The 23,936-nt window shown below is 41.1% G+C and overlaps 1 protein-coding gene and 1 pseudogene across 1 annotated transcript; both read left to right on the top strand.

Annotated features, from left to right (window-relative positions):
• LOC115757297 overlaps positions 1–6,072 on the top strand; it is a 54,668-nt pseudogene extending 48,596 nt beyond the window's left edge.
• Positions 6,073–7,691: 1,619 nt separating this feature from the next.
• LOC115757296 lies at positions 7,692–11,607 on the top strand. The gene is made up of 4 exons (XM_030697478.2): positions 7,692–7,714; positions 10,144–10,327; positions 10,527–10,592; positions 10,988–11,607. Exons 2-4 carry the CDS (start codon positions 10,154–10,156, stop codon positions 11,393–11,395), a joined length of 648 nt encoding a protein of 215 aa, XP_030553338.2. The 5' UTR covers positions 7,692–7,714; positions 10,144–10,153; the 3' UTR covers positions 11,396–11,607.
• Positions 11,608–23,936: the final 12,329 nt, after the last annotated feature.

Here is a 23,936-nt window from a genome sequence, read left to right on the forward strand (position 1 = left end):
AACTATTTTTTTACCATAAAAAATCCTAAACAAGTATATATGTGACAAATTTACCATAAACTAATTTTTTTAACTTCGAAAAACCCCAAACCGATGTGCCTATGACAAATTTACCTTTTGTAAAGTTGGGTTAATACCATGAAAAATTCTAAATTGATACAACTGTGACAATATAGAGTAAAAACCCTAAACTAGTATACTCATCAATTATCGCATGTCATCCAATTCAGTAATTTGACGATTAGATTTAATTAAAATTAACGGAGTGTAAATTTGTCGAGTATGTATCGGTTTAGGGTAAATTTGTCACAAATGTACTAGTTTGGAATTTTTTATGGTCAAAAAAATAATTTGGGATAAATTTATTACAAATATATCAGTTTGAAGTTTTTCGTGATATTAACCCTTTTAATAATAATACTAATTGTTTTGGGAAAGGCACCAAATCAGGAAAAGCCACGTGCAAAGCTGACAGTGCATTGGGGGGGAATGAAATGACGAAAACGCACCAAATCATTTCTCCTCCACCTTCTTCCTCCCCCCCTTCTGCAGCAGTAAGCCGGTCACCGTCACCGGCGATTGATCGTGGCTTGCCGTCGCCGACAACTCCGTCGTGATCGCCGGAGAGAAGGCGAAGGTCCCGAGCAGAAGATAACTCCTGCTAGTCCACCAAGCCGTCCCCACTTCTTCAAGATCATACTCTCTCACACGCTCGAATCGGGAAAGCTCGTAAGTTCGTCCCTGCTTCACAGTTCGTCGCATGCCCATTAATCATCGCGTCTCTTGTTGTATTGCGCATGGCGCGACATCTTGAATGACCTGTCACAGCTCAAGCTGTTTCGTCAAGGACGTCCCTGGTTTGCAACGAGCTGTTTAATTCTAGCAGAAAGGGCAAAATGTACAATAAAAATCAAAGCTTTAAGGCCAAGTTCATTCGTTTTTTTTTTTTTCCTGTAAACAAGACAATGGGTATCTCTAAAAATTTTTTTTTTTAAGAAGTTGAACATGACCCGCTTGTTCGGAAATTCGTTTACAATTTGTCATATTATTTAATAGGCTCGCTCTTTTTCCACTCCTCATATAACTTTAACAATCCTTTTTATATGTATTTTAACCATTCTATCATTTGTGTGGCCCATCACTTTTGATACAATTTATATGTTTCATTTTTTATTTATTATTTTATCAACTATTTTGTTTCCTTTCTTCTTCTTTTTCTTACGGGTCCCAATTTCCTCCTCCTCCTTCTTCTTCCTTTCCACGCCTCCACTCCTTCTTGTTCTAGAAACCACGACGTCCTTGTTTTTATTATCCATGATGTCAATCCTATCGTCATCCCGTCTTTCTGTTCTCTTAACTTCACAAGGCGATCGATTTATTTACAAGCTCCTCCCCGTTGACTAAGATAGAAGGGTGGTGTGGGAATTAATCCTTTGTTGTCCGCATGATTTGGACTTGCAAATTCTTGGTAACCACCTTAAGCCTTTGACGGATCAATAGTTGATGGGCATATGTAATTTGCACCAAATCTTTGCAACAAGCCCAAGATGCTCTATCTCGGGGAATGGAAGTGCTACAGCAATCCTCGTGGACTCACTTTCTTCGACCACACCGAGTCCTACTGCTTCGGGAAATGTCACAAAATACATAGGCCAAATGGCTACTCCGATGGACAAATTGGCCACTCTTGAAAACTTCGTTCACCGGGTGCTACTTAATTGCACAAGGCATGTCTTCGGAATATTTAAATTTATGCTTACTATATTCAATATGAGTTATGTCTTTTAAAAGAAAACCCATCATATGCGAGGAAAATCCATCTGGTATCGAGACTCAACTCTTTTTGTTCCTTCTCTTATAGGCTGGCCTCTTGAGACAGCTGTTTGATGCATTGGATATTAACCACCCGTCAAGCAGCCCGCATTCTTCTCGCTGTCAATGACTACATCTCTTGTCCCCGAGCTCGGAGTTTGTTAGTGTTAGCCCATCCTAGGACCGAAAACATCTATTCTTCTGAACTCTTCTAATTGTAATTAATGATTTTGATTAATATTAACGTTTCCAATGGGATCCCCTTATGGCTATTGACTACAACTATACTGATTCGAACCGCATTTGTTAGTCGAAAAACTTTCCATTTGATTTCCGACTTAGAGAATAAAATCTTATCAAAAGGGTATCATGGAAAGAATGGATGAGGACGAACATGTCATTAATCAAAATAGAGGACAGAGATACGGGAGAATGATGGGATTGCCATGATAGATAATAAACAGGGGAGTCGGGTTTTCGGAGGAAGAAGAAGTAGGAGTGGGAGGCGTGGAAAAGGAAAAAACGAAAAAGGAGGAAAGTGGGACCCGTGAAAAAGAAGAAAGGACACAAAAGAGTTTTTTTTTTTTTTTTGTCGAAAGAAAACAAAAGAATCGATAAAATAATAAATAAAAAAGGAAGCATATAAAGTTGTATTAAAAGTAGTGGGCCATACAAAGGATAAAATGGTCAAAACACAAATAAAAACGAATGTCAAAGTCATAATAGGAGTGAAAAAAGCGCGAGCCTATTTAGTATGCTAATTGATCGTTCATCTACAGGCTAATATGTAAAGTTTCCTGTTTTTCATTTTTGGCATCTTTGAATCTAGCTTCAAGTAAGGGCAATGGATTTACCATAGATACTCATGACAGGGAATTCCATAAAGCTTCTTAAGAAGATATGGAAAAGATATCTCAGGTTTGGTGCTTCTCAAGGTTCCAGGGGGTTCCACCTGGCCTGTGAAACTAGAAAAAAAGTCGCAATGACATGGTTTGGTTGTGGAAAGGGTGGCGGAAATCCATGGAGCATCATTTGATCGGTCACGGTCACGTCATAATGTTCAAGTATGAAGGGGACTCCACTTTCCATGTGATAATATTCGGTAAGAGTGCTTCCGAGAATGATTATCCCTTGAGCATCAATAGTGATTTTTCGGGCCCTGAGGGCGAATTGGTCTCGCAAGAAGAGGAAAATGTCATTGAAATCGAAGATTTCGGGGGGGTTTCCTGCCTTGTTCGCAGCCAAGTCCAAACAGCTCGTCGCGAGAATTTGGAGGTGCGACTTGTGTTCTAAGCTGTGTTCCTTATCGGCATAGCGCTCCTTCCTCAGTTCTTCTCGTGTTTCTTCAAAACTTCTAGTAAGCTATTGTTCTATGTTGATTGACGAAGTATGTGGAAAAATCGTAGTAGGCGATGACAAATTTACTACATCGAGTTATCTTTATCTCGAATTTATGGATTACGTTATTTTTCCGTCGCTGCAAATGTCATTATCAGTGAATTGATAAAATCTGGTGCAGTTCTCATCTCATAAGTGCAGACAAATTTAAACAATTTGGATGCAGGGTAAGTCATCTTGAGCTGGTTTTCTGTGGTTCTACAGGTCCAAGGCGTTGCACCGCTCTTGAATTAGCCAGCCAGTTCGAGTCGGACCATCCGTTTTTCAAATTGGTGATGCGGCCTACTTGTGTTCACAGACGTTTGGTAGGATCCGGCGCTTTATTTGTTGGTGTCCCATGTCGAATTCAAACACTGCCACTGTTTGTATTTTGCCTTATATTCTAGTTTCTACCAAGTTGATTTGGTTTGCGTAGGAAACCACATGACACGTTGTTTTGCTTGAAATGTTCACGGGATGAGTCAAACTCAAATATGAATCCTATCTATATCTTGTCTGAAAATTGATGGCTTCAGCTTTTGTCCATGAGCATGTGCTTCCCCATTTAGACGCGAAAGCTTAACGTTAACTGGTTATGATTAATAACTCCCATAGCAAGTGAAAACGGTTGATTCAAACTCCTGAACTTAGCAAAAGTTGATCATAAATCTTCTTTTCTTGCGTGTTTCTCTTGTGATTGTAACCTTATTGTATCCAATTCCTTATCATATATTGGTGGTTGGTGTTGAGGTTGATGTCTTATATTCTGTTATTGAAGAGATTATGAGGCGGTTCCGAAAGGCCCCCTATGACCGAACAGCACGGGGGTCCCGCTCCCCCGGTGAGCGGGCGGGGGTCCGGGGGGGCCGCCTCGGTGGAGGTCGCGGGGGTAGCGCCCCCGAGCCGCCAGAGGCGTTTTATGTTCAGTTATAGAAGGTTTTCTATGGAAAAATTAAATATTTTAGGCTATGTGGGCAATTTTGTAATTTGTGCCATGTAGGGTTTCGCTATATATGTTTAGGGCGAAACAGGTCTCTATTTTATAGAGAGGATGTGAGAAAGAGCGGCTGTACACTTTTCTACGTTATTAGTGAAATAGATCTCATCTCCCCGTGGACGTAGATAGGCGGAACATCTTCGCTGTCGAACCACGTAAATTCTTGTGTTGTGCGAATTTCCATTACTTTCTTGCATCGTTGATAGGATCGAATTTAGATATTCGACAGTTGGAACACCTACTGGGCAGAACATTCCTAATGGATTCTTTAGGAAACATGTCCAAAAGAACAAGAAGAGTGCGACTCTTAGGTACACCGACAGATCATGGAAGGTGAAGCTGACGAGCTATGAACAGACATCTGCCATTTCTCACTACTGGTTGGTCCTCATTTGCGAGAGAAACTGGTCTTCATGGAAGAGATGTCCGCGTGTTCGAGCTCATTGATGGGGATGTCACAGTGTTTAGAGTCTCCATTTTCAGCAACGATAGTAAGGACCTGATTTATGTTGATTGAGATGAACACTTGAAGTGTCACTATACCCTGTCTAGATTACCTAGGAATCCAGTGTTCCTAATTATGACTCCTTTGTTCAGTTCAGTAGTGATGAATCGATAAAAAGAGCACTTTTTCTGTTTTTTTTCCCTAGTATGAGCTTTCCAAGATGATGAACTCTTCTGTATGATTTATGAGGTTCATAGTAATCCAATGCACACTCGCTGATGGCGCCACATTCAAATCTAAATTTTCAGGGGTCAGTCACTAGCTGCTTTATAAGTTATGTTTCTGCTAATGTGCTTTCTATCCTTAATCAATTTTCAAATCCTAATAAACCTTTTATGAAGCTTTTTCTTCGTTCAGTGAGAGATAATGATATGGGATGGGAGGTGCGAAATCTACATGGTTACATCTTCTGGGAAGAGCAAGAAAATGATCAAGCATATTGATTTGCAATCCATGTTAAACACTTTCATGGCCAATTCATGAGGAGCTCATACTGGTGCTTATGAGAATTCTCCTCTTTGTAATGCAGGTCGGATCCAAGTTGAACAGTCGCAATGCCGAGAGAGCTCTTCAGAGCCAGCTTTCCACAGTTCTCCATGTCTGAGCCCTGTCACTGCTTATGAAAAAGCTAACAAATTTGAATCGGAGCATCCGTTTTTCAATGTTGTGATAGAGCCAACTCATGTTAACAGAAAATTTGTAAGCCAGAGCTTAGCTTATCTATATCTTCTATGCTTCTCTCATGAATTTGCATGCTTATATCATGATTGTTACTTCTCATACATTGGATGGTCATCAAACTACTATGTCAGCAGCACATTCCCTGGGAGTTCATAAAGATGTATATTCCAGAAGAACCGCAAATGGTGATGCTTGTTTATTCGGGCCGATCGTGGGAGTTGAAGCTCCGGAGCTATCCACAATTCCACATTGCAAGCTTGGCAGTCGGTTGGTCCGCGTTCGCAAGTGAAGCTTGCTTGCGTGAAGGAGATGTCTGCGTGTTCAAGCTCATCGATAAGGACAATATCATGTTCAGAGTCTCCATTTTCCGTAGTGCGGATAAAGAAGTGATTCACATCGATTGAGATTAAGGACGGAGGTGTCATGCTTTAGGCTGTTTTTGGCTCTGAGAGGAACACAAGAAACAGATTAGCTGACACTAGTTCATGCCTCCTTTATCTATACACTGTGATTAATCAATGAAGAGCTCACTTTTGCTTGCTCGACAAATCATCTTGTTTCCAGGTAAATTGCAAACCAAAGAATGCAAATCTACTTTAACCAGAATGTTCCCAACCGCATATATCGATGGTTCAGAAGAAAAACAGGGGAAGAAGAAAGAAAAGAAGAGAAGAGAAGGCAGCTTGTGTGAGTGAGATTTTATGCTTTGAAGCTTGTTGATTGTGAGTGAGTTTCTTCATATATTTGTAGATTAGTCTGGTTAGTAGTGTTGGTTGAGCCGACCGCTAAAGTGATCGTTGGGTGTTGATGTGTGATGGTGTTGGTACGATCACCTATGCTCAACTTGATGCTCCATAGCCATATGCTTTGAACTATTTCATATGACTACAGACAGGACGAGCGGAGTGCAGAAGCATGCCTAGGGTTTTTACGAATCAATGTCGGTTATGCTTGATGATGACAATAAAGGTAAGCGATGCTTTACCGCACCCGAGCGTTGGTTGGCGGTAAAGCGACGGCAGATGCACGAAATTAGCACGGAAAACCTTTGTTACTCTTATGTATTTGGCTTCTGTTTTAGGTGATCGGCATGCCATAAAGCCAACATTGAAGCAGCAAGTTGATGAAACCACAGTCGAATCATCGATATGTTCTTATTCTTTTTCTTCCATTCGGCTGCGGCTGCTATTCATGCAGATCATGAGATCACAAGATTAATGACTTCAGATCATGCACCCTGTCCCAGATTAGAGTCTAGGAGCATAAATATTGATGCTTCGCCTTCGCGTTGCTGGTTAAGGCACGTTGCCTGCATTAGGTTGTAGAGACTGTCCATAAAATTTCTGACAGTAGAAATTCTTGTGCGATTCCCTTGTGAATGCGTGCTGATACTGTTTTCTTTCTACAAATCTGTTGTTACGAATTTCATGGGCATGCATGCAGAGAGTATTCCTAGCGGATTCGTCAAGAAACGCAGTCACGAAAACGAGGAAACTGCAACTCTTAGGTATTCAGACAGATCGTGGCCGGCGAACGATACTCGAGCTATTCACACAACCATGTGGCGTCCTCCAGGGTCTGTTGGCCTGCATTTGTGAGAGAAACACATTTGTGGGCAAGAGATGTATGAGTGTTTGAGCCCATAGATGAAAAAGGGAAAAATAATCACGTAGTTCTAAACATATTATATTGATATCAATTGAGTTTTATACCTTTCAATTGAACCAATTTAGTCTTAAATCTTGTCATGTTTTGTCAATTGATCCATCCGATCAATTTTAGTCCGTCATATTTGGCGCGGTCGGCCCTAACGTGGACATTTTAAAAATTGTTTGAATTTTTGTCTCTCTCTCTCTCTCTCTCTCTCTCTCTCCCTCTCCCTCTCCCTCTCCTCTCCCTCTCCCTCTTCTTCTCTCTCTCTCTCTCTTTACCCTCTATATATATATATATATATATATATATATATATATATATATATGTATAAGGGGTAGTTGCCAGCCACAAGTGAGGACTGCAAGGCTCTTGCCTGATCTAGGCGAGGCAACCTCACCCTAAAAAAGGTGGCCATAAACCTCTTGGCCTAGATTTGAGGAAAAGTACTAAAAAAGTCAATATTAATTGTTTTTAATTGGATCGATTTAGTCTTAAACCTTTTCATATTGGTATCACTTGAGTTCATTTGGCTAATTTAGGTTGAAAATTACTGATGTGGAGGCCAATCATTGACAAATGACGTGGATAATTTTTTATTATAATTTCGCGGTAGTTTTTTTGAATTTTTTTTCTGTACCAAAGGCCAGCACAAGCTATGGCCGACAAGGCCTGGCCTCGCTAAAGCAAAGGTCGCCTCCCCAGGCCTTGTCTGGGCGAGGCCGTGGGAACAAGTAGGCCGTCCCTCATCGTCGGGCGGTGTCGACATTGAATTGAAAACAAATCCTCTGTCCAGGCTCGAGCTAAGCTTTGCCGATCACAAGAACCGCCTGTAATTCAATAAGCCCATCACCTTTCTCGACGATCAATCAACGCAGCAGATCAAACATCACGAACTGGATAGGCGGTCCTCGGTTAAATTTCAGCTGGGTTTCTTCTCCAGCCGCTGCTTGCACCATGCTTCCTTTTCAGTTCGCGAGCAGAGTCCGCTCCACCTTCGTTGAGGGACGACCCTGCTTGGCTCTCTTGCCAAGCCTCTGCCAGATCTGGCTAGGACAACATTGCAAGTCCAGCCCTCATGGTCGGACAAAAAATTTTAATTCAAAAATTGTAAATAAAAAAACTATGCACGTCAGCACCAATAGTTCCACATAGGATCGGTCCGGCATCCACGTCAGTAATTTTAACCGTAATTGGTCGAATAGACTCAATTGATACCAATGTGAAAAGATTTATGATTAACTCGATCCAACTGAAAGGTTTAGGATTTAATTAGTACCAATGCAATATAGGTTTAGGACCTTTTTATTACTTGTTTCCCCATAATTGGCGAGGGCATCACGGCCCTCGCCCGGTTCTAGCTAGGGTCGCCGGCCTTTGCTTCCAATGATCCTTGCTGGCCCTCAATCCCCCAAAAACAAATAAAGAGAAGAAAACAAAAGAGAAAAAAAAAACTCCAAAACATAATAAAAAGATGTCTATGTCCGTGTCGGTTATCCTACGTGGCACGGTGACATCTAGTGACCGGCATCCACGCCAGCGATTTCTCGCCAATTATCTAAATTTCTATTTCCCATCTACTTTAAAGAACAAGTCAATCAGTGAAACGTCCATGCCTGTGTCCATTGAAGTTTTCAATTTTATTTTTTTTTCAGTATATAGTAAGATCAAACAGTCTAGATGCCGTCCTACATGGTGGTGTGATGCGACCAATTCACATTAGGGGACGCCTGGCAAGATCCTGGCCGTTAATTCACCCCCTTTTTCCTCACTCCCAATCCTCACCCTTCCAAACAACTTCCAAGGAAATCATTTCTTTCATCTACTCCACCTTTATGACCAAAAAAAAAAAAAAATCTACTCCACCTCAAATTTCTTCACTTGAGATTCTCTTTGCCACCCACTCATTTCTCCTAAGCAAAGCGCAACGTATAAACTTGAAACCCTACTTTTATCTCTTGCACAATTATTACATAAATTGATTTTTAATCATCTGCTCATCGCCGAAGGCCGTCACTGTCGTGGATATTTTACTAGAATAGACAATGATGTAAGAAAGAAAAAGAGCAGGAATAACACAACTAAATGTCCTTTAGTTAATCCAGCAGGTGAGTTCGAGTGAAGCACGAAGTTCCTTAAATGGGTCCGGTGTAAGCCGCGAAAACGACAATCCAGGAAACACCATAGCTAAAATCTAGAAATAGAGTAATGATTTGGAAGCCGGCCAGAAAAGCAATTTGGGTTATCTTTAGGGTTTACTCGGCAGCCCTGGCACAGTGAGTCCCCGATGTTTTATGGCTGGTTTATGTCATCCTGAGTGATTTTTCCTGCAAAGTTGAAGGCAAAGACTGACCAATTATTATTGTAAAGAGGCTTGCATCGACATAAAAGCTGAGTTCCATTTACCTCAATGTGTCCGAAATCTTATCAACGTCGTCGTTGGATGGCTCGGGCTTTTCATTTTAATTTCGCGTGGTTGAGCGATTCATGTTATTATTTACATACCCTGGCCGGAGAAAACATGTAACATGACATCAAGTAAGAGTACTCGGTAAATCAAATCTTGAAATGTTGGAATTGGGCAAACATCACAATTCACTTCGAGGGTTCACTTCTGCCGAAGTTAAGACATAGCGCAGTCCACACTGATGTGTGAATTTTTAATAATATTTCAACATTTTTCTTTTTTTTTTCCTTTCCCCTCTTTCTCCTGCCTGTCTCTGGACCGGCGAGGTTGCCCTGGCACACACATTCAAACATACATAGACATGGTCTAGTAACATAGAAAGACCTACTAGAAATCCCTTTACATCTCCAGTCGAAGCCATTGACTAGGAATTTTCTCCAGCATACTTCACCATCATCATCTAGAACTCGAAAGAAGCAAATTGCACCACGTCACTTGCCACTTTCTCTTTGCTACGACCTGACTTTCCGTGACTCTCCCTAAAGTTCAAACCCCATGAAGACGCCAAATTAGACCCAAGAAAGTTTGCCACGACCCACTTAATAAAAACACCTCATCGTCGCTCTCAAATTCAAGCTTCCTCCATCTGTTGCGATTCATTTTGGAAGAGAGAGAGAGAGAGAGAGAGAGAGAGAGAGAGGAAGAGAGTATAAGGAGGAAGAAGATGTCTTGCTTCGTGCCTTTCAACAGGAGGAATCTAGACATAAGCTTCTTCGTGTTCCGGCCAACTTTGGTTCTCGTGGACGAGCTCGTCGAGGCTCTGAAGCGATTCGCCGCGTCCACGGGAACTCTCGGCTGCATCCAAAGTTCCATTTTCAGGAGCATTCACGGGAACATGGTAGGGGCTTTTCGATTTTAACCCGTGTTAGAACTCGGTCCCATCTCGAAAACCATCTCCGATCCGATAAAATTCGGAACAGATGTGTCTATGAGATCATTTTTCTTCCTTGTTTTCTCAGAAAACATTATGAAGAGGTCGTGAATTTCCTCAACATTCCGAGGTCTTACATTAACTGATGGTAGCGTGCTTTTCCCAGATCATATGGTACGCAGCATGGATGAGGAAATCAAGCGGCGACAAAGAGTCGCTGAACGCTAAATTGGTGAGTTCTCCATTGTCCAAACACTTGGGCAAGTTTTGTCCCCTTCTTAGTGGATGGATCGTGTCTTGAACTTCAAATATGGTCCAAGATATCTCACCAAAGCCAATTTTAATATTACCCCTAAAAGCCGCTCACATTGACAATTCTTAACAATATTTTGATATTTTTTAATTCATTGTTTTATTTTTTCATTTTCTTCTCGACGGCCGGAATGCCCAGGCCGGCCATTGGAGAGGGCAGCGACGCCCTCGCCTGTGGCTGGCAAGGGCCCGGCGATTCTCATCAGCCATAGTTAGAAAAAAAAAAAATCGACAACGTTGGCGACCCCGTCAAAATGGCCGGTATTCATGTCAAAATGGACCAACTCCTAAAACTTTCCCCCTCTTTTTTCCTAGCTATCGATGTTGACGGATGTATCCAGCATGGCCATCCTCGTCGAGTACAGCTTCTTCGAACCCTATGCGGGCGAGTCACGGGATGGCTCGCCGGCCGCCAAGTTCTCGACGGGCGACATCATATCGGTCGATGCCGCCGAGTCCACTGCCGACGAGGTCGGCGACCTGGCCTATGCGTGCTTAGCGCTGTTCAAGTCTCGGTTTCGCAAAGATCGAGGGCGTGGACGCTGGCGTGTGCTTGAGATCGCAGAGCCGGCCGAGGGTGGCATGCATCCACGTGTGGAGATCGCTTCAGTTCTGCTACTCGTGGATCTTGAACTCGGAGTACCGGAACGCGGTCCGCCCGTATCTCGACCGCTTCTCTCTCGACCTCAAGTACGACATCTTCAAGGTGGTGTACGTGAGTAGTGAAGGTTCAGCGGGCTACCATCGCCATGTCTATCCTCATCCCATGTTAGGGCATGAGGGAGAAAGCAATGAGAGGACGGTCGTGCAGTAACTGACTGAGAGTGGTTAATTTTTGTTTGTGAGTATAAATTGCAGTATATTTGTAAGAAATTTCGAGTATAATTTTTTTTTTTTTGGCTACTTTGTGAGTATAGGCATAATTAAAATTCGAGCCAATTGACGTATGCAGAAATCAACTGAGAAAATATTTAACGGTATCAAGTCAGATCCAATCAGAATTTGACACATGGCGACTTGTCCCTAGTCTTTCCAAGTCTTGGGATCATATTCTCCTCTTATAATCTTTTAATCCTTACCACTTTTGTCTGCCCCTAAAAGGCGACGTTAGGGTAATTCCCTAGGTGATTTCGAAAAGAATAATCCGATCTTACTTGTTGATCGCTTGAATGATGTTGATTCGTGAATATTGAATGAAAATCCAAGGATTCGTTATAAAAATACCTAGGATGGATTAAGATTTGACCAGACAATATTGTCATTATTTCTAATCCCACGATTTTTCAATTAATGAGTGTTTTATGCAAAATACGCGGTGATGGTGTGTGGATCTACAATCAGAAATAACTGAAAATACCATCAAATTTTCATGAAAGCATTTTCCAATAATTACTGCAAGGCAACTTTATAAAAGGAAAAATTGAAATGGCCGCGGAGCTCCTTTCTCTCCTCCTTCAACCCACCCTTTGCACGACCAAAAACGCGACGCTGCTTCATCCTCTCCCTCGAGAGCTCCTTCATCCTCAACACCTGTCGCTCTTGCCCAAGATCGGAACCCCAACCTGCCCAAGACCCCCCGGGTCTCACTACGTGCCCCTGAAGGACAAGGAGACCATCTTCCTCGACGGCTGCGACTGCGATCGCTGGCTCACCGTCATGGAGTTCCCCACCGACCCCAGGCCCTCCAAGGAAAGATGATCAACCTTACGTCAAAACCCTAGCCTCCGTCGTCGCAAGGTACATTCGATGCTATCTTTTCTCTTTTCTATTAATTTCTGGTCCTAATTCAAGCTGAGTGTGTTCGGTATGTTTGGTCAGTTGTTTCTTGGTGCTGATTTGGATGCGTTCAAATCTTTGCCATTAGATCAAGTATGTTGGTTGCCTCTACATAAGCTTCCATGCAACCAAACAACTTTCGTCGGCAAATCGCCCTGTGCAATCTCTCTTAATTGCTTCGGGGAGACAAGACTAAGAATGCTGCCTTGGCATCAGGAATTCTCTGCCATGATCTTTGCTTTAACTACTCTGTTGTAGGGTGTCATTTGGGTTATAAAATAGGTTCATACCCCATTGCAGGGTATGGGAAAAATGCCAGAATATGAGCATATTTTCACAGACTTCCTCTTCAGCTTGGCACAGAGCAAGTACTGGAAAAGATCTGGTTCTTAGTCTTATTAGAAGTCAACCTCAGACGGACGATGACGAAGAATACGCTTTCTTGCGCACCAGATCCAAGTTATAGCCACTTCATTGTGTTGGGGAAAAACGAGCAGCACTTCGGCATAAATTGAGCCAATCCAGGATCAAACTCTCCCCCTGAAATTACTCTAACTTAATTCAGCATCAACCAACAATCAATATATATATACACACACACATCAAAAACAACCTCGCAACATATAAATATGATAGTGAAATGATTAAGAGACAACACACCCAAGATGTACGTGGAAAATCCAAAATGGGAAAAATCACGGACGACCCAAAAAACTTTCACTAATCATCAAGAATAGTAAGCACACAAAGTGTTTCTCTCTAGTCATGCACTAGAAGCTCAACATCAACATTATAATAGTATTTTCTCACCACAAGATAGAACAATAAAAGAATGGGGCAAGAAACCCTAACCGTAATGGGAGAATTCAGAGACAAATCTCAACGAACAAAATAGATCAACTGGTAGACTTCAGCCTCACGAATAACAAACTCAAATTTGAGCCAATTCCGTCAACGATTGACCTTCAAATCGGGACCGCAAAGTAATGTCCCTCTTTTTCTTCTTTTCTTTTCTTTCGGTTTCTCTCTTCACCGAACCGATTCTCTCTCCTCCCATGTTTTTCACACTCTCGGCCACTATATGCACGAAGACAGCAGCCCACCGCTTTTCTTTCTTTTTTTGCTTTTTCCTTGCTTTTGTCTTTTGACTTTTCTTCTTCTTTTTTTGTCGTTTTTCTGTTTTCTTTTATTTTGCTAGCTGGGCCTCACAAATAAGGTAGACCCAGCCAACAAATCTCCCCCTCCATCTCATGTAGGAAGTTCCATCATGCCCACTTTGTTTATACAAGAATCAAGTTTCACCATGGGCAAAATTTTGGTCATCATGTCAAATCCGTTGTCTCGATATGGACTTTTTTAAGTAGAAAGAACTTTTCTTCTAACTTTTTTCAGACCCAATGATACTTCACATCAATATACTTCGATCTTAAATGCAACACCGGATTTTTGCTAAGATAGATAGCACTCATACTATCGCAATATAGAATAAAATTCTCTTGCTTCAAGCTCAACTCTTGTAGGAATTTTTGCATCCACAAGAGTTCCTTGCCTCCGTTGGTGAGAGCGATATACTCCGCTTCAATCGTAGACAAAGTAACACAATTTTGCAATCTTGATTTCCATGAAATTGCTCCCCCCGCAAAGGTCATCATATAACCGAAGCGGACTTTCGGGAATCATTGTCATCAGCATAATCGGAATCTGAATAGCCACTCAACTTAGGCTTTCCATTTTCATAACACAAGCAAAATCTAAAAGTGCCTTTAAGATACCGCAAAATCCATTTCACGGCGCTCCAATGCTCATTACCCGAATTTGAGAGAAATCTACTCACAATATCAACTACATAAGCAATATCCGGTCCCGTACAAACAATGGCATACATCAAACTATCCACGATGGGTGCATAAGGAATTTTCATCATATCTTCCTTCTCTTTCTTACTCGTAAGATACTCATTACTACTCAACTTAAAGTGACCAGCAAGTAGAGTACTTACCGGCTTACATGTCCTCATGTTGAATCTTTCTAGCACATTTTCAATGTACTTCTCCTGAGATAGCCAAAGTTTTCTATTCTTCCTATCACAAGTGATCCTCATGCCAAAGATTTGCTTAGCCGGCCCTAGATCCTTCATCACAAAAGCTTTACTCAACTCATTTTTCAAGCTCTTGATTTTGTTAGTATCACGGCCAACTATCAACATGTCATCCACATAGAGTAGGAGGATAATAAAATTATCATTTGAAAATCTTTTCATAAAGACACAAAAATCAAAGTTGGTCTTACCGTATCCATGAGCTTCCATGAATGAATCAAACTTCAAGTATCACTGTCTTGGTGCTTGCTTGAGACCACATAGGCTTTTTCTCAACTTACATAAAAGATGCTCCTTGCCTTCAACTTTAAAACCCTCCGATTGCTCCTTGTATATTTCATCTTCTAAGTCTTCATGAAGAAAAGCTATTTTTTCATCAAGCTATTCGATTTCTAAATCCAAACTAACGGCCAACGCAAGAACAACTCCAATAGAAGGCATTTTTACAACGGTGAAAAGATTTCTTCAAAGTCAATTCCCTTCTTCTAACAAAAGCCCTTTACAACAAGCCTAGCCTTGTCTCGTGGTTACAAGTTACTTTCTTCTGTCTTTAACTTGTACACCCACTTATTTGTGAGTGTTCTCTTGCCCTTAGGCAACTTTACCAACTCGAATATATGGTTCTCATGCAAAGATTTGAGCTCATCTTGCATAGCTTCATGCTACTCATTCTTTTGATCTCATGACATAACCTCTTCATAAGTTTCTAGCTCTCCCGCATCAGTGAGTAACACATGCTCATGCGGTTGATATTTCTATGAGGGTCTATGTTCTCTTTCCGATCTTCTAACTTAAGGTAAGACCGTTTGTTCTTGCTCAAATGGCTCAACTGGTTACTCTTGCTTAATTGATTCACCTGTCTTAATCGAAGAATCAATATTCCGTGAGGATTCACCCTCTTAATGATTTTCAAGCACTTCTCCCCCGTGATTTCCACCTAATATGGCAGGAGGATTTGGGCTAAAACTAATAACGTGTTGAGCTACATTTTTTGGTTTTCTTGACTTATCGATATCTTCAATGGTTTGATGCTCAAAGAACACCACATCTCGGCTTCTAATGACTTTCTTTGTAGTTAGATCCCATAACATGTAGCCAAACTCTTTATGTCCATAACCCAAGAAGATACACTATTTAGACTTGTCATCAAGCTTGGATCTCTCATCTCTTAGAACATGCACAAATGCCCGACAACCGAACACCTTCGATAAGCTGTAGGAGACATCTTTCCCATTCCATACTCTTTGCGGAACATCCCCCCTAAGAGGAATCGATGAAGAAAGATTTATCAAGTCAATCGTTGTTTTCATCGCTTCACCTCGGAATAACCTAGGTAATTTCACATGAGATAGTATACATCGAATCCAATCATTAATCATCCGGTTCATTCTCTCGGGTGCTCTATTCTGATGTGGTATTTTTGGAACAGTTTTCTCAAGCTTGATACCATAATCCTTGCAATAATACTCAAATGGGCTTCTATATTCTCCACCATTGTCAGCCCGCACACATTTCAGCTTCTTCCCGGTTTCCCTTTCAACACTAATATGAAATTGTTTGAAAGCCGCAAGCACCTGATCTTTAGATTTCAAATCAATAGCCCAAACTTTTCTAGAGCAATTATCGATAAATGTCACAAAGTACAATGCACCACCAAGTGTTCTAGCATCCATGCAACAAACATCGGTGTGAACTAAATCAAGTACATTTGATTTTGTGTGTGGAGATGAACTATGAAATGAGAATCTATGTTGCTTACCCGTTAAGCAATGAATACATTCCGTCAAATTTCTTTCCTTCAATGGTAGAAAATTTTTCCTAGCAAGAGTTTCAAGCCCCTTCTCGCTAAGATGACCAAGCTTCATATGCCACAAGTCAAGCGAGGAGTTCTTCACTGCATTTAGCTCTTCTCGCATCAAATTTGCTTGCATGGTATAGAGCGTGCATGTCTTCTTGCCTTTTGCCACTACCATAGAGCCTTTAGTCAATTTCCATTTAACATCATAGAAGGAATTGCAATAACCATCGTCATCTAAGGCACTTGTAAAAATCAAGTGAAGTCAAACATTTGGAATATGTCTCACATTTTTCAGAAGCAAAGTACATCCCATATCGGTCTCCAAATAAACGTCTCCTATGCCGATAACCTTAGAAACACCACTGTTTCACATCCTAACACAACCGAAGTCACCACTGCGATAGGATGTAAAGAAGTCACACCGTGAGATGACATGAAAAGAAGCTATGGAATCAACAACCTAGCTAGAGTCTTGGCATGTGAGGTTTACACAACCGTCGTCACAGATGAACACAATATCACCATTGGATGCAACTGCCGCAAGAGCCTAATTCTCTTCTTTCTTTCTATCTCTATTTCTATAATGGGATTTATCTCTCTTTGGTTGCCAACATTCTTTGTCATGATGTCCCATCTTGCCACAATTGTAATACTTCACACTTGTCATCGGCCTTGACTTCGACTTTCCTCTTGACTTGCCCCTCTCATTACTTTGAAACTTTCTTGATAAACTTTATCGCTTTGTTTTCTACGACAAGTGCCTCCGACCTAAACTCATAATTCAAGTCTTTTCTCCTTGTTTCTTCATTGAACAAACTTTCTTTAACCATGCTCATAAAAAGCACACCATAAAGAGCCAAATTGTTTAACGCCACAACCAAAGTGTCCCAACTATCGAAAAGAGTACCTAGCAACAAACATAATTGCAATTCATCACTAAGGTCAATCTCAAGATTTGTCAATTGATTTACAACATCTTGATATTCACTCAAGTGCTCCAACATGCTACTCCCCTCCTTGTATCTCAAATTGATAAGTCGTTTAACTAGAAGAGCTTTACTTTGTGAAGTTCTCCTCTCGTAGAGATCTTGTAGTTTCTTCCACAAAGTATCCGCCTTCGTTTCTTGAGCAACACGGTGAAACACACTATCGTCAATCCATTGTCGAATAAACCCAACCGTTTTTCAATTTATTCGCTCCCACTCTTTGTCTTCCTTATCTCCTTGAGCTTCATTACCATCGATGGGATCAAACAAATTTTTGCAATATAACATGTCTTCCATCCGAGGCTTCCATATGGAGTAATTTGAGGCATTTAACTTAAACATAATGCCAATTGTATTCTCCGTTTAACACTAAAGTCTCAACACTAGCTCTGATACCACTTTGTTGGGAAAACGGACAGCACTTCAGCATAAACTAAGCCAATCCAAGATCAAACTCTCCCCCCGAAACTACTCTAACTTAATCCAGCATCAACTAACAATATATATATATATATCCAACAAAAACAACCTCGTAACATGTAAATATGATAGCAGAATGATTAAGAGACAACGCACCAAGATTTACGTGGAAAACCCAAAACAGGATAAACCACGGACGACCCAAAAAAATTTCACTAATCATGAAGAATAATAGGCACACAAAATATTTCTCTCTAGTCACACACTAGAGGCTCAACATTAACATTATAAGAGCATTTACTGACCACAAAGGTAGAACAATACAAAATAGGAAAAAAAACCCTAATCGCAATGGGAAAATTTGAAGACGAATCTCAACGAACGAAATAGATGAACTCGTAGACCTCGGCCTCACGAACAACGTACTCAAATTTGAGCTAATTCGGTCAACAATTGACCTTCGAATCGAGACCGGAAAGTAATGGCCCTCTTTTTCTTCTTTTCTTTTCTCTCGGTTTCTCTCTCCACCGAACCGATTCTCTCTCCTCCCATGTTGATTTTCACACTCTCGGTCACTATATCCACGAAGACAGCAGCCAACCTCTTTTCTTTCTTTTTGGCTTTTTCCTTGCTTTTGTCCTTTTTTTTTTCTTTTGACTTTTCTCCTCTTTTTTTCTTTTTCTGTTTTCTTTTATTTTGCTAGCTGGGCCCCACAAATGAGGCGGACCCAGCCAACGCATTGCACAGAGGGCTCGTTTAGTGATCTACGCCAGCAATTGGGGGAAGATACATGTGAAAGTGAAAGATGCCGGCATTCAGCTTCTGCAATTACCGACTGGCTGGGGTAGAACAATTCATAACTTAACTGCTGCAGTGCTTGAATGGCATTCTCAGACTCTAGAAATGAATAGAAAGTTGCTCTTTCATTTTCTCCCTTATCTAGTGTCCGATGGTTACGTCTTGCGATAGTTATCGCTTGATGAATTCGACGCGGTCTTTAGCGGTCATTATTATCTGGCAAGCTGAGTTAACTCTTCATCCATGTGGGGTTCCGCCTTCGGTGTTATTTTTCGAGTCGGATGTTAAGGATGGAGTGTGTATCATTTGACTACCCCGTTAGATGGTTAATGATCGTCACCTTTACAGATCGTCCATGTTTAGCGCAGGTATCTCCATCTTGAATGAGTTTTATGTTCAGGTTATCACTGGAGAAGATCTTGACATGTTCTTGCGTTTCAAATGCTGTGATGCAATGCTGTAACCTAATGAGGAAACAGGAAATCGGTACACAGTCCAATAAATATGCAGACCTATGAGCTTAATTAACTACTAAAGCAAATGCTCCTGATACATATGTATAATGAACTTAATATTTTGTTTCTGGGCCGAGTTCGATCCCTAATTTTTTGTGCAATCAAATGAATAACCGGATCGCCATAATCTAGGTGTCAACAAAAATATTGAAAATATTTCTCCGTAAAAGGAAACCCTATCCAAGTAGGTTTCCTAGTTTGAGGAGGTTTTCTATTTAGGATCCAAAATATGTTCTATATAAGAAGTGGGTCTTCTCCTTGAATTGCATCCAAGAGACTGTTTCTTCTTAAGTCATAGCTGAAGGTATCCGAGAATGTTGAAGCTAAATAAGTCTTGTGGTAAGACTTGCGCAATTCTTTTCGTGAGATTGATAGATTGTTTTTCGAGAAATGGTGAGGGCTAAACACTGTGTGAATTATTAGGTATAATCGGGGGCTCGAAAACACCGAGAGCGTTTAAGTTATTCGAGTGTGATTGTAATATTCATTGTATCGCTTGATCTAAATGAAACACTATGCTGGTCTTCCTGCGGTAAAATTCCCGCCTGTATCAAAGTCAAAGGAAGAAAAGTCGCATGTCATCTGGGATGAGTACTCGTTAGACAAAGTCTTCAAAATATCGTAAGGTGCGAGTAGCCAACGAAAAAGTAGGGAAGTAAGTCATACCGAACGAACCACGTAAATCCGGTATTTGATTTATTCTTTCATTCTGTTTATATTAATTTTCGATCTCTTATTTTTTTCGTAATAGGAGCTTGTCTTAGCATGGGGAATTTATACTTGACCCTTATTGCATCGGCGATGCAGAATAATCTGCTTAAATCACACAACTTGAGCTTCGGATCACCGAGGCCCAATGGGACATAGTAACGCCAGATAGTCCAGCCCATCGGAAGTGAATTTTCGATCGCAACACATACATACATACGTACGTACCTACATGCATATGTTTTCTTTTCTTTTTTCTGAACCCCCAATTGACCGTTTGTTGCGCACTTTAGTTTGTTTCTTAGACATTTAGTCTGAATATTTTCCTTTCATAGCAGGAACATTTTTCTATCTAAAATAAGAATTATCGTCGTTAAGAAAACGGTAGCAGTTTGTAATTTTCATTTCAAGAGTAATTGACGAAACCATGAAGAATGCTCCTTTTATAAAGAAAACTAAAGAAAAATTGGGTTTGATGCATTACTAGTTATGAAGATATCTCCCTCAACTTAGGTTCTTTCAAAAATCAAAAGGAAAAAAAAAAGGGAGGGTAGTTTCCTATACTCGACGATAGTTTTCCATCTACATTTGTTTGGTAAAACACTTGACGTTTTAGGACAATGTTTTCTACAGAATCATCTTTTTGGAAAATGACGATACTTTTCGGTTTGGCTAAAATATGAAAATGAACTAGAGATTATTTTCGGATTTGGAAAGGAAAACTTGGATTTGTTTTAATAAACAGATGCACTGTTCGTGTGATATAAAGGACACTCAACCATCGGGGTCCTAATCATATAAACCGGGTTTTCTCGGCCCAGCCACTAGGAACCCAAGCATGAGCATCAGGGACCATGGCCTAGCCATGATGGACTCAAGCCCAATGCTACACCTGGGCACCAGGATCTTGGGCCTAGTCTTAAGAGACATGATCGTAGTTGGGCACTGGAGTCGAGTACCCAAGCACAACTGTGGAGGACCCACGCATAGACACCAAGGTTTTGGCTCGACTTCAAAAAATTAGGTTTGGACTCAGTCGACGCAGGCACAGGCATTGGTGTCCAGACATGGGAGCTGGTACCCAAGCATGCTATAAGGACCCGAGCATAGGCATCGAGGGCCCGACCCCAACCTCTATGGACAGGGGCCAAGTGCCAAACCGAGGTCTTGAACCTGACCTATATGGGCGTACCTCAAGTACCGGTGAATTCGGTGCGATAATAGAGTGCTTAGGCATAGCCACTAGAGAACAGGCACGGGCGTCAGGGTATCGAGGTTCGGCCTCCGTGGACTCAAGCTCGTGTGTCATTTGACTTAGGGGCAAGAGCCAAGTAGTCCAACACGGCCATTAGGGACCGAAGCACGAGCACAAGGGTCCCATGCCTGGCCTCTATAGACCTAGGGCTGACATCGATGGACTCAGGCTCGAGTGTCAATTGAAATCCCAAGTTAGGCACCAAATTGAGGTCCCAAGCCCCAGCGCCGATAACTTGGGCATGGGAATCGAGAACCGGGGCATGGTTGTTGGGGAACCAACATGATAACCGAAGTCTTGGGCTCAGCCTCCTTAGACCCACGCCCGGCCACGTGGACCTGGGCCTTGGCGCTAGTGACTTGGGGGCGGGAGTCGAGTATTTGGCCATGGCCATCAAGGACCTAGGCACGAGCAACTAGGTCCCAAGCTCGACCTTTGAGAACCTAGGCTCGGCCTCTATGGACCCAAGCCTAGGCGCCGATGAATTCAGCGCAAGAGTAGGATACCTAGGCATTAGGGACCAGAGCACGGGCACCGGAGTCCCGAGCCTAGCCGTTGTGGACCCGATTCCGATGGTCAATAACTTGGGGATGAGAGTTGGGTACCCAGGCCCGGCCACCAAAGGCCTTATCTCTATACACCCAAGCCCGGCCGCCGAGAACCCGGCACGGGAGTTGGGGCCAAGCATCATTATATAGTCATATTATATAATATGAGTCCTAATTCTTAGAAAAGGGAATCGATTTTTTGAAGTACAAGATTTTTATTGACTATGAAAAAAATTTCCAGTTGAGTCATTTACCCAAGCGATCAAAGTGCCGGAAAATGATAAATATGTTTTTCAAACAAAATATTTTTTCACAAAACGCACGGAGCCTAAAGAAAACCCTTTCCCGCTACCATTACTTTCATAATTCACACTGTCTTGATTTTGAATTGAACTGATTGATCCTAAAAATCGGCAGCTTTAAGAAAGTCAGCACTTTTTCAAATCTTGTGGCCGCCCAATAGATGCCACGGACGAATATAAAGTGCAAAAAACCTTGAAAACTCATGACTTTATAGGATTAGTAGGTCGGTCCATCACAATCAAAACCATAGGGAAAACTAGGATGAGAAAAAATTTCAAAGTAGAGCATGCATGTCATGGGCGTTGAGGTCGACGTTTCATGTGCGAGAAAAACCCTAACGTTGTTGCGTGAATCGCGCTATTCGAATAAGATAGATACCTATCTCATTTGTCCTACATTCCACGAGTGGACACAAATAAAAGCCTTACTTTTGGGGCAATCAAACATCAAAAGACTTGTTCGACCCAACAAAAAAAAACCGCTTTTAACTCTCTCTCTCTCTCTCTCTCTCTCTCTCCACATATGCCCATGATCACATGCAAAGCAATAGGGACCCTTCCAAAGAATAATCGAGAGCCATGCACCATGAAATGTTCTGTCATTGTGCTTGGAGGAAAAAAAAAACACGACTTTACAAATCGTTTTGAACTTTTCAAAGATGGAGAAAAGTAACCCACGAAGAAAAACGAACTTGCTACGGCGACTCATAGGTCGCCTGATGTCCCGCGATTATTCAATTAACTCTAACAATCTCTTTGTTAATTGTTATGATACATGCGTCGAAATCATCGATGACCGCAATTGGCATGCAAAACCACATCGAAATATCGCGCGACACACATATCTCGTAATAACTTTCATTTTTCCCTTGGTTAAAAATAAAATGAAAGGACCATCCCTGTCTTCGTTTGATGGCCGAAAAAACCATTTGGGAAAGATGAGAATGATCATGCACAAGGTGGGCTTCTAGTCAAAGTCATCCTCTTAGGGAGTCCCCACATAATAAACGTGGGCCGCCTACGATTCATTTTGATTTGTCGAGATCTCCCCTGCCTCTAAGAAAATAATTAAGACTGAAGCAGGTCTTGTGAAGTTTTTCATTATTGTGCTACTGCATATCCTATGGTGGAGCAGCAAAAGGTAAATGTCTTTATATTCTTCGTTAGAAAGTTCGAGGGATACATGTTTTGAATGGTTGGACATTGAATTCGAATTAAAGTAGCTTTATACATTTGTTCTATCTTAGGCTATATGAAGAAAATTATAAACCAAAGGCTATGATTGACTAGGCTATGTTTTTTTTTTTTTTTTCCAATGACCTGCTTTGAGTTGTTTGTTGCAACTTCTAAAAGGACGAAAACGATTTTCTACTTTGCCGCCAAAATGCAAAACGTTCTCTGAATTCTAAGAGAAGTTAAAATTGGATTAATAGCTCTTGGTCGTTTGGCTCAATATTCAATTTCTAAACGTTTGAAAAAGTGTAATTAAGTTCTTCCAGCTATGGCGCAATCAATTTTGCTGGCTTACCATGTTGGAATCCAACATGGAGCTAGTGTGGCACCATATCAGGAAAAATCAATTATTTTTATTTAAGAAAAAAGAAAGACCATAAAATCAAAAAATATATAAATTAATAAATCCAATAATTTGGAAAGATGATAAAAAAGAATTAGGGTTAATACCACGAAAAATCCCAAATTATTTACCCAAAATTATTTTTTCAACCACCAAAAATCTTAAACTAGTATACATGTGACAAATTTATCACAAATTATTTTTTCAACAACCAAAAATCTTAAACCGGTATACCTTTGATAAATTTGGGGTGGCACCACCCACAATCTTCTTCACAGGGCCCGCGTACAGTGCCTCTCTCTGTGGACTTGATTTTATTTTATTTTTTTGTTTTTTTTAACTTTTTTCTCCCACCATTTTCGTTCTTCTCTTTAAAGAAAAAAATTACGTTTTCTAATACGGTGCCACGTCAAAGACGTACGGCTAAAAAACATTAGAGCACCATCAGTAATTTGCGATCGTTAGAAGAACTTAGTTATACCTA

This window comes from Rhodamnia argentea, chromosome 9 (assembly GCF_020921035.1).
Source record: "Rhodamnia argentea isolate NSW1041297 chromosome 9, ASM2092103v1, whole genome shotgun sequence".
NCBI classification, from domain to species: Eukaryota; Viridiplantae; Streptophyta; class Magnoliopsida; order Myrtales; family Myrtaceae; genus Rhodamnia; species Rhodamnia argentea.